Source organism: Bufo bufo, chromosome 3 (assembly GCF_905171765.1).
Source record: "Bufo bufo chromosome 3, aBufBuf1.1, whole genome shotgun sequence".
NCBI classification, from domain to species: Eukaryota; Metazoa; Chordata; class Amphibia; order Anura; family Bufonidae; genus Bufo; species Bufo bufo.
Window position 1 is genome coordinate 192,375,333 of NC_053391.1, and position 13,282 is coordinate 192,388,614.

Sequence of the window (13,282 nt, forward strand, 5' to 3'; positions counted from 1 at the left end):
ACCCCTCTGCAACGTTTCAACTGCTCATGCTTGATAAAGACTGCATTGAGCGGTTGAAACGTTGCAGAGGGGTTAATAAAGGGTCCATCATTTTTTCACTTTACGTCTGGAGTGCTGCCTCATCTTTTGAAGGTATATATATATATATATATATATATATACACTGCTCAAAAAAATAAAGGGAACACAAAAATAACACATCCTAGATCTGAATTAATTAAATATTTTTCTGAAATACTTTGTTCTTTACATAGTTAAATGTGCTGACAACAAAATCACACAAAAATAAAAAAATGGAAATCAAATTTTTCAACCCATGGAGGTCTGGATTTGGAGTCACACTCAAACAAGTCAAAATGAGGCTCAGTAGTGTGTGTGGCCTCCACGTGCCTGTATGACCTCCCTACAATGCCTGTGCATGCTCCTGATGAGGTGGCGGACGGTCTCCTGAGGGATCTCCTCCCAGACCTGGACTAAAGCATCTGCCAACTCCTGGACAGTCTGTGGTGCAACGTGACGTTGGTGGATAGAGCGAGACATGATGTCCCAGATGTGCTCAATTGGATTCAGGTCTGGGGAACGGGCGGGCCAGTCCATAGCATCAATGCCTTCGTCTTGCAGGAACTGCTGACACACTCCAGCCACATGAGGTCTAGCATTGTCTTGCATTAGGAGGAACCCAGGGCCAACCGCACTAGCATATGGTCTCACAAGGGGTCTGAGGATCTCATCTCGGTACCTAAAGGCAGTCAGGCTACCTCTGGCGAGCACATGGAGGGCTGTGCGACCCTCCAAAGAAATGCCACCCCACACCATTACTGACCCAATGCCAAATCGGTCATGCTGAAGGATGTTGCAGGCAGCAGAACGTTCTCCACGGCGTCTCCAGACTCTGTCACGTCTGTCACATGTGCTCAGTGTGAACCTGCTTTCATCTGTGAGAAGCACAGGGCGCCAGTGGCGAATTTGCCAATCTTGGTGTTCTCTGGCAAATGCCAAACGTCCTGCACGGTGTTGGGCCACAGGTGTTGGGCTGCACCTGTGGACGTCGGGCCCTCATATCACCCTCATGGAGTCTGTTTCTGACCGTTTGAGCAGACACATGCACATTTGTGGCCTTCTGGAGGTCATTTTGCAGGGCTCTGGCAGTGCTCCTCCTGTTTCTCCTTGCACAAAGGCAGAGTTAGCGGTCCTGCTGCTGGGTTGTTGCCCTCCTACGGCCTCCTCCACATCTCCTGATGTACTGGCCTGTCTCCTGGTAGCGCCTCCATGCTCTGGACACTACGCTGACAGACACAGCAAACCTTCTTGCCACAGCTCGCATTGATGTGCCATCCTAGATAAGTTGCACTACCTGAGCCACTTGTGTGGGTTGTAGACTCCGTCTCATGCTACCACTAGAGTGAAAGCACCGCCAGCATTCAAAAGTGACCAAAACATCAGCCAGGAAGCATAGGAACTGAGAAGTGGTCTATGATCACCACCTGCAGAACCACTCCTTTATTGGGGGTGTCTTGCTAATTGCCTATAATTTCCACCTGTTGTCTATCCCATTTGAACAACAGCATGTGAAATTGATTGTCACTCTGTGTTGCTTCCTAAGTGGACAGTTTGATTTCACAGAAGTGTGATGGACTTGGAGCTACATTGTGTTGTTTAAGTGTTCCCTTTATTTTTTTGAGCAGTGTATATATATATATATATATATATATATTATACCAATGTATTTTCATATGCTGTCTGCATGCTAGCTTTATGGATCTGCACTTGTGACTTTGGATGTGCTAGTCTAAATTTTCTTGCTGTATAATGTATTTTATATTTCATATATATTTTTTTTTTTTCAGGAATAAACATCAAAGTCAAAATGGGTAAATGTATTAAAACACTGAAGTATATGCTTTTCGCCTTCAATCTATTGTTTTGGGTAAGTTCACTCTTGGGCCTCTTTTTTACATCAGTTTTTTATCAGTGATTTCCATCAGTGATCGTTAGCCAAAACTAGTGGTCAATCCTCCACCAAGATCACAATCACTGATGGAAATCACTGACCAAAACAGTGATGTGTGAAGAAGGCTTTACATAGAAATTGTACCTCAATAAATCTTTTTATAGGTGGGTCTTCATTTGGTTTACATATGGGTTATATTAAGGATAAATTAGATTCAAATAAAACTTGTACTTAAAGGGAATCTGTCTCCATGCTTAGGCTACCTTCTCAGTCAGTAGCATCAACTGGTAACAGACACCCTATGATGTACAGTATTATTATTTTTTTAAATCACAGTTTTCATCAGGGGCATCATGAGCTGAGCATTGTGTAAGGCCTCATGCACACGACCATTGTTGTGGTACGCATCAGAGCCGCATTTTTTGCGGCTCGGGTGCGGACCAATTCACTTCAATGGGGCCGCAAAAGATGCGGACAGCTGTCCGCATCCGTTGCTCCGTTCTGCTGCCCCCGCAAAAAAAAAATAACATGTTCTATTCTTGTACATTTTCGGACAAGAATAGGCATTTCTACAAGGGGCCGCCCGTTCTGTTCCGCAAATTGCGGAAGGCACATGGGTGGCTTCCATTTTTTGCAGATCCGCGGTTTGCGGACCGCAAAAAAATGAACAGTTATGTGCATGAGGCCTAAGCCAGGGGTTCCCAGCATTCGTGAGCTGTGGGCTCTCCTCGCCCTCCCACCACTGGTTGACAACTTTCAGCTGTCAATCAGAAGCAGGTAGGTGGGACAGTTTATGAATACGGAGGACTCCTGAGCTGATGCATATCATCAGAGAACTCCTGGCTCACATCATATTGACAAGTGACATACCTCTGCAATCAGCATACCCGTTACTACTTTATTCTGCCACACAAATCTAGTGACAAATTCCTTTGAATTATTACATACAAACCTATGTATACAAAGAAGCAGAGAAGTATTACACTATAATAATACATCAATCAGTATAAATTGCAGCATACATTCTTGTATTTGTATGTGCAGGTTTGTTTGTATAGTATTATTTATTCATTACTATTTCTATTTGTATGTATTTGTATACTGTATTTGTACATGCAGGTTTGTTTGTATAGTATTATTTATTTATTACTATTTATTACTATTATATTTTCAGCTCAGTTTCTTTGATCTTTTCTCTGTAGGGCTAGGTTTGTTAAAACTTTCGTTTTTGCAGCGCAAGGCTGCCACTAATAGGGCAAACTGAAAAATCAATCAAAAAGTTCAATCATCCTGTGAAACATGTCTGAAGTTTGTCCCTCTTTGTCACAGCCTTGTGCTGTAGAAATGGAAATCTAGCCATACAAAAAAAAGCGCAAGGAAACAGAGCTGGGAGCTTGTCATGTACATGCAGTCCAATCTGTGGGTAGTATCTTACAGAGCAAGGGGCACTTGGAAGACTGTCCGTGATCCGTGACCGTTTTGGTGTCCGCCTGGCCGTGCCGAACCAAACGGATCCGTCCTGACTTACAATGCAAGTCAATGTGGACGGATCCGTTTGACGTTGACACAATATGGTGCAATTGCAAACGGATCCGTCCCCCATTGACTTTCAATGCAAAGTCAGGAGTTAATACACCATAGGATCAGACTTTTCTCAAATCCGATGGTATATTTTAACTTGAAGCGTCCCCATCACTATGGGAACGCCTCTATGTTAGAATATACCATCGTATTTGAGTTAGATCGTGAAACTCATATCCGACAGTATATTCTAACACAGAGGCGTTCCCATAGTGATGGGGACGCTTCAAGTTAGAATATCCTACGAACTGTGTACATGACTGCCCCCTGCTGCCTGGCAGCACCCGATCTTTTACAGGGGGCTGTGATCCGCACAATTAACCCCTCAGGTGCCGCACCTAAAGGGTTAATTGTGCGTATCATAGCCCCCTGTAAGAGATCAGGTGCTGCCAGGCAGGAGGGGGCAGACCCCCTCCCTCCCCAATATTATATTCATTGGTGGCCAGTGCGGCCTCCCCTCTCCCCCCCCCCCAGTTAAAATCACGTTCCGAATCCCCCATCATTGGTGGCCAGTGCGGCCTCACCTCCCCCCCCCCTTGTTAAAATCATGTTCCGAATCCCCCATCATTGGTGGCCAGTGCGGCCTCACATCTCCCCCCCCTTGTTAAAATCACGTTCCCCCATCATTGGTGGCAGTGGAGAGTTCCGATCGGAGTCCGCACTGGCCACCAATGATAGGGGATTCGGAACGTGATTTTAACTGGGGGGGGGGGGAGAGGGGAGGCCGCACTGGCCACCAATGATGGGGGATTTGGAACGTGATTTTAACTGGGGGGGGGGAGAGGGGAGGCCGCGCACTGGCCACCAATGAATATAATATTGGGGAGGGAGGGGGTCTGCCCCCTCCTGCCTGGCAGCACCTGATCTCTTACAGGGGGCTATGATACGCACAATTAACCCTTTAGGTGCGGCACCTGAGGGGTTAATTGTGCGGATCACAGCCCCCTGTAAAAGATCGGGTGCTGCCAGGCAGCAGGGAGCAGTCATGTACACAGTTCTCAGTATATTCTAACTAGAAGCGTCCCCATCACTATGGGAACGCCTCTGTGTTAGCATATACTTCGTGAAAACTCATATCTGAAAAAGCTTTTATGCAGACGGATCTGTGATCCGTCTGTGTGAAAGTTGCCAACGGCCACGGATCACGGACGCGGATGCCAATCTTGTGTGCATCCGTGTTTTTTCACGGACCCATTGACTTGAATGGGTCCGTGAACCGTTGTCTGTCAAAAAAATAGGACAGGTCAGGTTTTATATATTTGATATTTGGCTTGGTGCCAGATGTACACATTTTAGGATATCTGTATCATTCCTCTAGCCTTGATATGCTCTGTTATCCAGTGGTGCTCCATTATCTTGAGTGCTCCCCACTTACCATTGTATTGTCTTTTATGTGCATTTTAATACATTTTTGTCTCTTGTTGAGACTATAATAAAGTTTATATCCATCATTATTTTGTGCTAGCCTTGTTTCTCTTTTTTGGTGTCACACAGTTTCCCATACTTGCAGCGATTTTATGTCCGGCATGGGAATGCAACAAGCTGGAACGGAATGAATTTTGCTGCACTCCGTTCCAGTTTGTTCAGTTTTGTCTCCATTGACAATGAATAGGGACAAAACTGAAGCGTTGTGCTGCGGTTTTGACACCCTGCGCCGGATCTCAAAACCGGACAGCACAACGCAGATGTGAAAGTAGCCTTAGAAAACTATGTGCCAATCTGCTCAGCTCCTGCTGCTCTATAACATACTGCCCACAAGCAGGACTGAATGCACAAGGTAAGCGTTATATGCTTCAATCAGGTTTATACGTTATTGTATTTCACAAGATACTATTTAAGGACGCTTTTTGGCCTGTCCAGCCTTTGTCAACCAACAGCGCTTGCCGGAACTTCTTTGCTTACTGACTTAGGGAGCGCCCCTCCCGCTGCAGCACTTTCTCCGGATCGAGTGCTGACCAGACTCCAGTATGCATGTGACACCTTTTAAGTGTAACCCGTGCAATGCATGACATGTGTCACCCCCATCAGATTTCTGAGCAGCACTGTCACTCAAGTCCTGTATCACTAGGAGGAGGTAGTTGCCCGGTTCAGCATCACATACATTGACTGTAGTGGCACGATCTGACTGCAACAGATATGGAGCCAGTGTTCTCTTATGTATGATGCAATTAAAGCTCCAATTTCATTACACATTCAAAGAATCAAAATCAAATCCATGTAATCAGGAATGTCAATGGCGATTTGCAGTGACTTTAGTCTGACGTTTTGGTCCTAGATTGGACCTTGGTTGCAAAGTCACTAGAGGAAACAAAAGATAATGAACATAATATAACGAACATAATACTGTAGGGGCTCTGATGAACAGCATGGCCGCTCTGGAGGGATTAGGGAACATATATATTTTAATAAAGGTGTCGTTGTGTTGTATTTGTGCAGTGGAGAAGGAGGCGCCAGCTTCCAGGGTAGTGGGATATGCCTGAACATAGTGGAGCTCATGTTGAGAACACAGAGCAGAGGAAAGTGTGGGTCCTTTTGGAAATGTTTTCAGTGACAAAGAGAGTGAACACGTCACCTGTTCTAAGAACAGAAGGGGAGACTATATAAGCACTGGACGGCACCCTTTTGGCTAATGTTTCTGTGGCATATGGCACATGGTGCGTTCTCCATGATGAAATTTTGGGACAAATTTTGTTATATACTACGCCAACTAACCGTCGATGTAAGGTTAGACAAGGATGCACCAAATTTATCATCCAGCATAAGCCACTGTGATAAATTTCGTATTGCTTGCGGTAACAACGTACCACATTTATTTTACTTACCTAGCACCAACATATTCTGCCGTACTTTAAAGACATTATCATCACACAATATAAATTCCCTATCAATAAAGTATGTCTTTGTCTTTGAAGTGTGGGAGGAAACCTACACAAACGCAAAGAGAAGATATCAACTCCATGCAAATGTCATGGACCTAGGACCCAGTGCTGCAAGGCATCGGTGTTAAAATCTGAGCCACTGTGCTGGTACTGTATGGGGTGTGCTTCACCAGAAAAGTGGAGTCTGTCTGTTGTGTGCAGTACACATTTGGGCCAAATTTATGATGTGATGTTTGGTGGACGGAGCTACATCATTGGGTCTTTTAGCAGAAAGTTGCAAAAAGTTTCAATTCACTCTAGTAACTAACAGAACCTTTGTAATAAATATGATTAGACAGAAAATTCCATAAGTATTTTGTGCAACAAATTTAAAAAAATGGTGTGTGTCGTAAACCTGATGCAAAAAAGGCTTCCAACCAAGCAGACACAAAAAAATACTAAAACGTTGCATAGTGATACATTATCCTATAGGTTATGTCTTAATATTAGACAGATTATAAATATCTCCCATTCATGTAGTCTGGATATATTCTGATACTGCTCCATTGTTTTTGCAGGCCGCTGGATGTGCCACAATAGCCATTGGAATCTACTTTGTTGTTAATAATGTTTATGGGGCCCTGTTTCCCGATAGTCCCTCTATAACAATTGGCAATGTCCTGATTTTATTTGGCTGCATTATAATGGTATTTGGATTTCTAGGATGTATGGGAGCAATTAAAGAGAACAAATGCTTACTTCTTACTGTGAGTACTGGTCTTACATATTGTAATACATATTGTAATAAAATGGAGGAAATAATCATCAGGATGCATATGTGAACTTTAGTGAAACCTATCAACTCAGTCTAACGGCAGATTTTATGGACCATTTAGGAATATGAGATTGTGTGTATCTTTTTGTATGTTTCTTGCAATGGTAGCTGCACAGAGGTCTATACACACTATTTACCCAGCCTCATAATCCATGTCAGTCTAGGAGATCGGGTGTTGGGGAAGTGTGATGCGCTGACTCCCCACACATCACACTTGTGGCCTGGTGGGGACCTGAAGCAGCAGGGATGAAAACACGCTGCAGGACTCGGGCCGACCAGAGCTGGTGAATGCCCGGCCGTCACCAATTTTTTAATGTTGAAAATCCAAAATAGTGACGTTTCGACTTCAACAAGTCTTTTTCAGGCCTGGCTTGAAGTCGAAACGTCGCTATGTTTTCATGTCTGTTGGTGAATAACTTACCTATGCTTTATTTGGAGGAGTGTTGTAGATATTTTAGATTTGTATACGTGCTGGGATTCTAAGCCGGAATCTGACCCTTCATGCACCAGGTACTCTCAAAGGAATTGTTCGGTACACTTCCATTTTTAATTGGCCCTACCCAGGTGTGCGTTCGGAGTGCTGCTCGTCCGTGAACTCCTTTAAAATTGATGCACCATAAGAGTGTTGTGCCAGTATCTCTTCCCTGTGCGGTTTGTAATAGATTTATTAACAGGATGAATGCATACAATGTTAATAAATCTGGTTTAGGCTAAAAATTCCAGGTACATAAACATTTTTTTTTCCGTATTTACACATGACACCTGGCTTATATATACTGGCTTATATACTTTGCTAAATCTTCCCCATACATCTCTAGATCCTCCGCTTCCCTTCACATAGAACATGATAAAATTGGCTGATGGCAGCCACCACTAGGAGGAGTCTAGTGCTTAGGAATTTATACACATTACTGAACTCCTGAACTCAGAGGAAGCTGTAAAATGCCTTTGCACTGAGCTCCCCCTAGTGGTGACTGAAGAAACATTCTGTTTGAAAAGAAGAACAGTTCAGACATAGGGCCCTTTTCTCAACAAGGGCACCCTTGCAGTGGTATGATCTGCCTCTGTGTTGAGTATGCCTTTGCCCCCCTGGATTGTTCAGATTGTAATTTGCCAAACTTTAATGATTCCAAGGGCAAATTATTTTGTTACTTATAAAAATCTTTTTTCATGAGTTAGCTAATTGGTTTTTTTGCAGGATAAATTATTTTGTTACACCAGACAATTTGCACTTTGGAAATCTAAGATTGTGTTTGATGCTTATGCTGTTCAGTGTCATCTGTGGCTGTTCTCCTTGCAAGATAAATGTAGAAATATATGTGATAAATATACATAAAGAATTATGGATGCCAATAGCAATGTGCGTTGAGATGTTCTGTATGATCAGCAGAATGATTTTTGTATTGCTCAATAGAAATATTGTAACCTATTCATTTTTCAGTTGAATGTTAAAGAATAACCTTTTGTTTCTGTGTATTTTAGTTCTTTATTTTGCTCTTGCTGATTCTGTTGATAGAAGTTGTACTGGCCATCGTTCTCTTCGTCTATGAAAAAGAGGTAACCTATATGATTTAAATTCTCATGTAACATACAACTATCAATGTCTATCTATCTATCTATCTATCTATCTATCTATCTATCTATCTATCTATCTATCTATAGATGTTGCAGCTAGGCCTGTAGATCCTGCACATTTGTAGGCTGCTGAAGCTGGCATTAATGCTCAATGGGATATAAATCGGGCAGGCAGAGACATTTGTGGACATTTGCACGTATGGCTGCTATGTAAAGGCATTATCTCACTACTTTATTGCACTTTGAAGGGTTAATTTGCACTATGATTTATGCTATTGTTTACACTTATACTGTTAAACTGCATTTTATACGTTTATTGTAGTATATCATGTTCATTTGTACTGTTATTGCACTGTATTTGTACTGCACTGTGGATAGGGTTAATGCACAGCCAGCTAAAACTGAGAGACCCTGGGATTATTCAGTTTGTACGCTGAGAAGCTAGTGATTTGCCATTCCTGTCATAAAGGACTATAAAGAGCTGAGTTTTGGAGGGGAAAACAAACAAACAGACACAGTGACCTTTTGACTGTCTGGTTTAGCTCTGTCTAGACTGCTGTTTACATCTTAGTTATTACCATTGACTTGTATTGAGGCTCAATACAAGTCTATGGCAGAATTGAAATGGAACATTGTTTCTGTTAGGCTGTGTTTCTCCAGCTTCACCCCTCCCACTAGAAGGTTCTAGTTCAGTTAGAAACTGTATAAAAGTAGAGCAGTCAGAGGCATAGTCAGACTGCATGAGTAACCATAAGAAGTAGCTTAGACGGCGATAGACTGCCCGACTACTTAGCCACAGACCCTTGGCCACCGGTCATTTGACCAGTGTAGTGCTCTGGAGTAAGGATACTTTGAACTGTTGACATTTGCCCCTTTTGCTACTATGCAAAGCAGAGATGAGCGAACCTGTTGTGGTTGGCTCAGGTTCGCAGAATTTTTTTAGAAAGTTCTGTTTGGACTAGATAACACCCTCTAGTCTCCTAGGACTCTGTGGGGGCAAAAGGACCTGGCCATGTTGCTGGGGTGCTGCCTCCCTGCTGCCACAAAAATCATTTACCCAGTGGGCTGTGAAAGACATGTACTGTCCAAGCCCATAACAGCTGCTCCAGATGCCCACTGTGAACTGCAGTTTTCTGCACAGCGAGAATCGCAAGAAGTGGCCTGCGTTCTCCACCACTTAAGAGTACACGGCACTTGACCAGGTGGGGGTTCAGCTTGTAGACAAGCTAATTGCTGGTGAAGAAAAGTTTTTTCCAGGCCAAACATTCTGTTATAGATGTCTCACCATGGAGAGGAGGGCATGGAGGATCCTTAGCAGGAGAAAAAGAAGCTGATGATGATAATTATGATAAAAACACTGTATTGCTTGGGGATGTAAGTTGGCTGCCACAAAGAGGACCAGGAGAAGGAAGACAGACTTGTTCTGATTGGGAACGCTGGCCCATGGGATTTTCCCAAAGGATCAGGTGATGCCGCCTCATGTGCTGAAATAGAGCTGAGGTACCTATGTTTGTGTTTAAACGGCCAGGGTTTATTTTAATCTTGCACACCTTGCAGACAATTGTGTTTCTGTGTACCGGCTTTGTCTGAGGGAGATACTCAGGCAGAGCTAGAGGCAGCCAAGCTTGGCTTAGCTCTGGCATGTTTTGGACCTCACGCGCCCACAGTGTCAGTAGCATCACCAGATCTTGAAGCAGACATGGCCCTTGCTGTTCTTTGGGAGGCACCTCGCCTCTGCTCTTTATTGCTGCAGCTGCCGGCACCATCCTCCTTGTTGCCTCATTGACGTTGCCTCCTCCTCAGCATCCTATCCAGCTTCCAGGTCCTGTCCAGTACATAATCGTCATCGGAGTCCTAACCCTCCCTGCCACTTGTATGAGACTGTGAGATACCATGGTGGGCTCCTTGGCCCGCCTCCCCTGCTCTGCATTTGCCCCGACTGCCACTGTCACTGACCCCAACACCAATGCCTTGGGAATGGGTGCCACTATTACCACCACAAACACAACTATGCATGGGGTCCCCAGCATACACCTTAACCTCCTCTTCAGGGCAGCCCAAATGGTGACTGTTCTCACGCAAGTCGTTATCAGGGAGACTATCCTGTCTGCCATATGGAGTGGTAGGGTTTTCTTACCACTTCTTAGTAAAAGGGAAGGCACCCCACTATGAAGGGGTAGTTAAGACAGAGAGGACTCCACTGAAAGCCTTCTCTGAGGCTGCAAAGAGGAGCACAGCAGGAATGCTTTGACCCCTGACTCCACTGCACAGTGTGTGACCTAGAGGTCACCTCCACACCATCCTGCTGTGACAGAGAGGAGGAGTGAGCTATCCAATACCACAATCTCATCCAGTTTGCAAATCTGGTTTCTGGAACTTAAAGACAGGGAGGCACAATATAATGTCCTTCCCTTTCCACAAACACACTAAAAACACTGCTACTGACAATTGACTTTGGAAATAGTGCAGTACCGGTTCAACCAGCAGATTTGGGCCTAATGTCGTTTGTGTGTTAAAATATGCAGATTCAGAAAAAAGCTCTCTAGTGTAAAACACAAGTTGTCAAAACTACTATGCGATTATTCTCCCCCCTCATCATCACTCCAACACTTAAACTGTCTGGAAATGCACTGATACGGGTTCACCCTAGTATTTCACATTATCACTCAGACATATAATCATCCGCTACCCTTTTTACAGTATTGTGAGACACTCTTATGTGCTATTTTCCCAAACCCAAACAAAAAGAAATAAATTGGAAGTTCCTGCACATGTGCTGACATGGATTTTAGCCTAGTATTTCACATTATCATCCAGACTGGTGTAAACTGCTATCCCTTGTATTGTAAGACACATGTATGCTATTTTCCCAAACTAAAACCGAGGAAAATTTTTTTTTGAAGTGCCTGCATATGCACCAACATGGATTTTGGACTAGTATTTCAAATTATCACTCAGAGCTATAATCGCCCATTACCCTGTGTATTGTAAGACACTAATATGCTATTTTCCCAAACGTTAACAACATTTATTGTCTGGAAATGCCCTGACACGGATTTCAGACTAGTAGTTCACGTTTTCACAGAGATTTCAAATGCTATCTAGTCTGGATGGTAAAACACGTGTTGCACAGTTTTGAGCTTATTCCCCCCTCCCCCACAAAAACAAACAAACAATCTGTTTCTATTTCTGTTAAAATGACATGCCAAAAAATATAAAATACATTTTCATGCAGGTAGCTACTTTTGATTTTCTATAGCAACTGCAGCTACAGGGAGTGCAGAATTATTAGGCAAGTTGTATTTTTGAGGATTAATTTTATTATTGAACAACAACCATGTTCTTAATGAACCCAAAAAACTCATTAATATCAAAGCTGAATATTTTTGGAAGTAGTTTTTAGTTTGTTTTTAGTTTTAGCTATTTTAGGGGGATATCTGTGTGTGCAGGTGACTATTACTGTGCATAATTATTAGGCAACTTAACAAAAAACAAATATATACCCATTTCAATTATTTATTTTTACCAGTGAAACCAATATAACATCTCAACATTCACAAATATACATTTCTGACATTCAAAAACAAAACAAAGACAAATCAGTGACCAATATAGCCACCTTTCTTTGCAAGGACACTCAAAAGCCTGCCATCCATGGATTCTGTCAGTGTTTTGATCTGTTCACCATCAACATTGCGTGCAGCAGCAACCACAGCCTCCCAGACACTGTTCAGAGAGGTGTACTGTTTTCCCTCCTTGTAAATCTCACGATTGATGATGGACCACAGGTTCTCAATGGGGTTCAGATCAGGTGAACAAGGAGGCCATGTCATTAGATTTTCTTCTTTTATACCCTTTCTTGCCAGCCACGCTGTGGAGTACTTGGACGCGTGTGATGGAGCATTGTCCTGCATGAAAATCATGTTTTTCTTGAAGGATGCAGACTTCTTCCTGTACCACTGCTTGAAGAAGCTGTCTTCCAGAAACTGGCAGTAGGACTGGGAGTTGAGCTTGACTCCATCCTCAACCCGAAAAGGCCCCACAAGCTTATCTTTGATGATACCAGCCCAAACCAGTACTCGACCTCCACCTTGCTGGCGTCTGAGTCGGACTGGAGCTCTCTGCCCTTTACCAATCCAGCCACGGGCCCATCCATCTGGCCCATCAAGACTCACTCTCATTTCATCAGTCCATAAAACCTTAGAAAAATCAGTCTTGAGATATTTCTTGGCCCAGTCTTGACGTTTCAGCTTGTGTGTCTTGTTCAGTGGTGGTCGTCTTTCAGCCTTTCTTACCTTGGCCATGTCTCTGAGTATTGCACACCTTGTGCTTTTGGGCACTCCAGTGATGTTGCAGCTCTGAAATATGGCCAAACTGGTGGCAAGTGGCATCTTGGCAGCTGCACGCTTGACTTTTCTCAGTTCATGGGCAGTTATTTTGCGCCTTGGTTTTTCCACACGCTTCTTGCGACCCTGTTGACTA

The 13,282-nt window shown here is 43.4% G+C and overlaps 1 protein-coding gene across 1 annotated transcript in view; it reads left to right on the forward strand.

Moving 5' to 3' along the window:
* CD53 (CD53 molecule) overlaps nt 1–13,282 on the forward strand; it is an 88,051-nt gene that overhangs the window by 35,550 nt on the left and 39,219 nt on the right. Inside the window, exons 2-4 of the mRNA XM_040423862.1 lie at nt 1,848–1,927; nt 6,969–7,157; nt 8,708–8,782. Coding sequence (XP_040279796.1) covers nt 1,868–1,927; nt 6,969–7,157; nt 8,708–8,782 — 324 coding nt within the window. The 5' untranslated portion in view covers nt 1,848–1,867. The remainder of the gene's footprint in view (nt 1–1,847; nt 1,928–6,968; nt 7,158–8,707; nt 8,783–13,282) is intronic.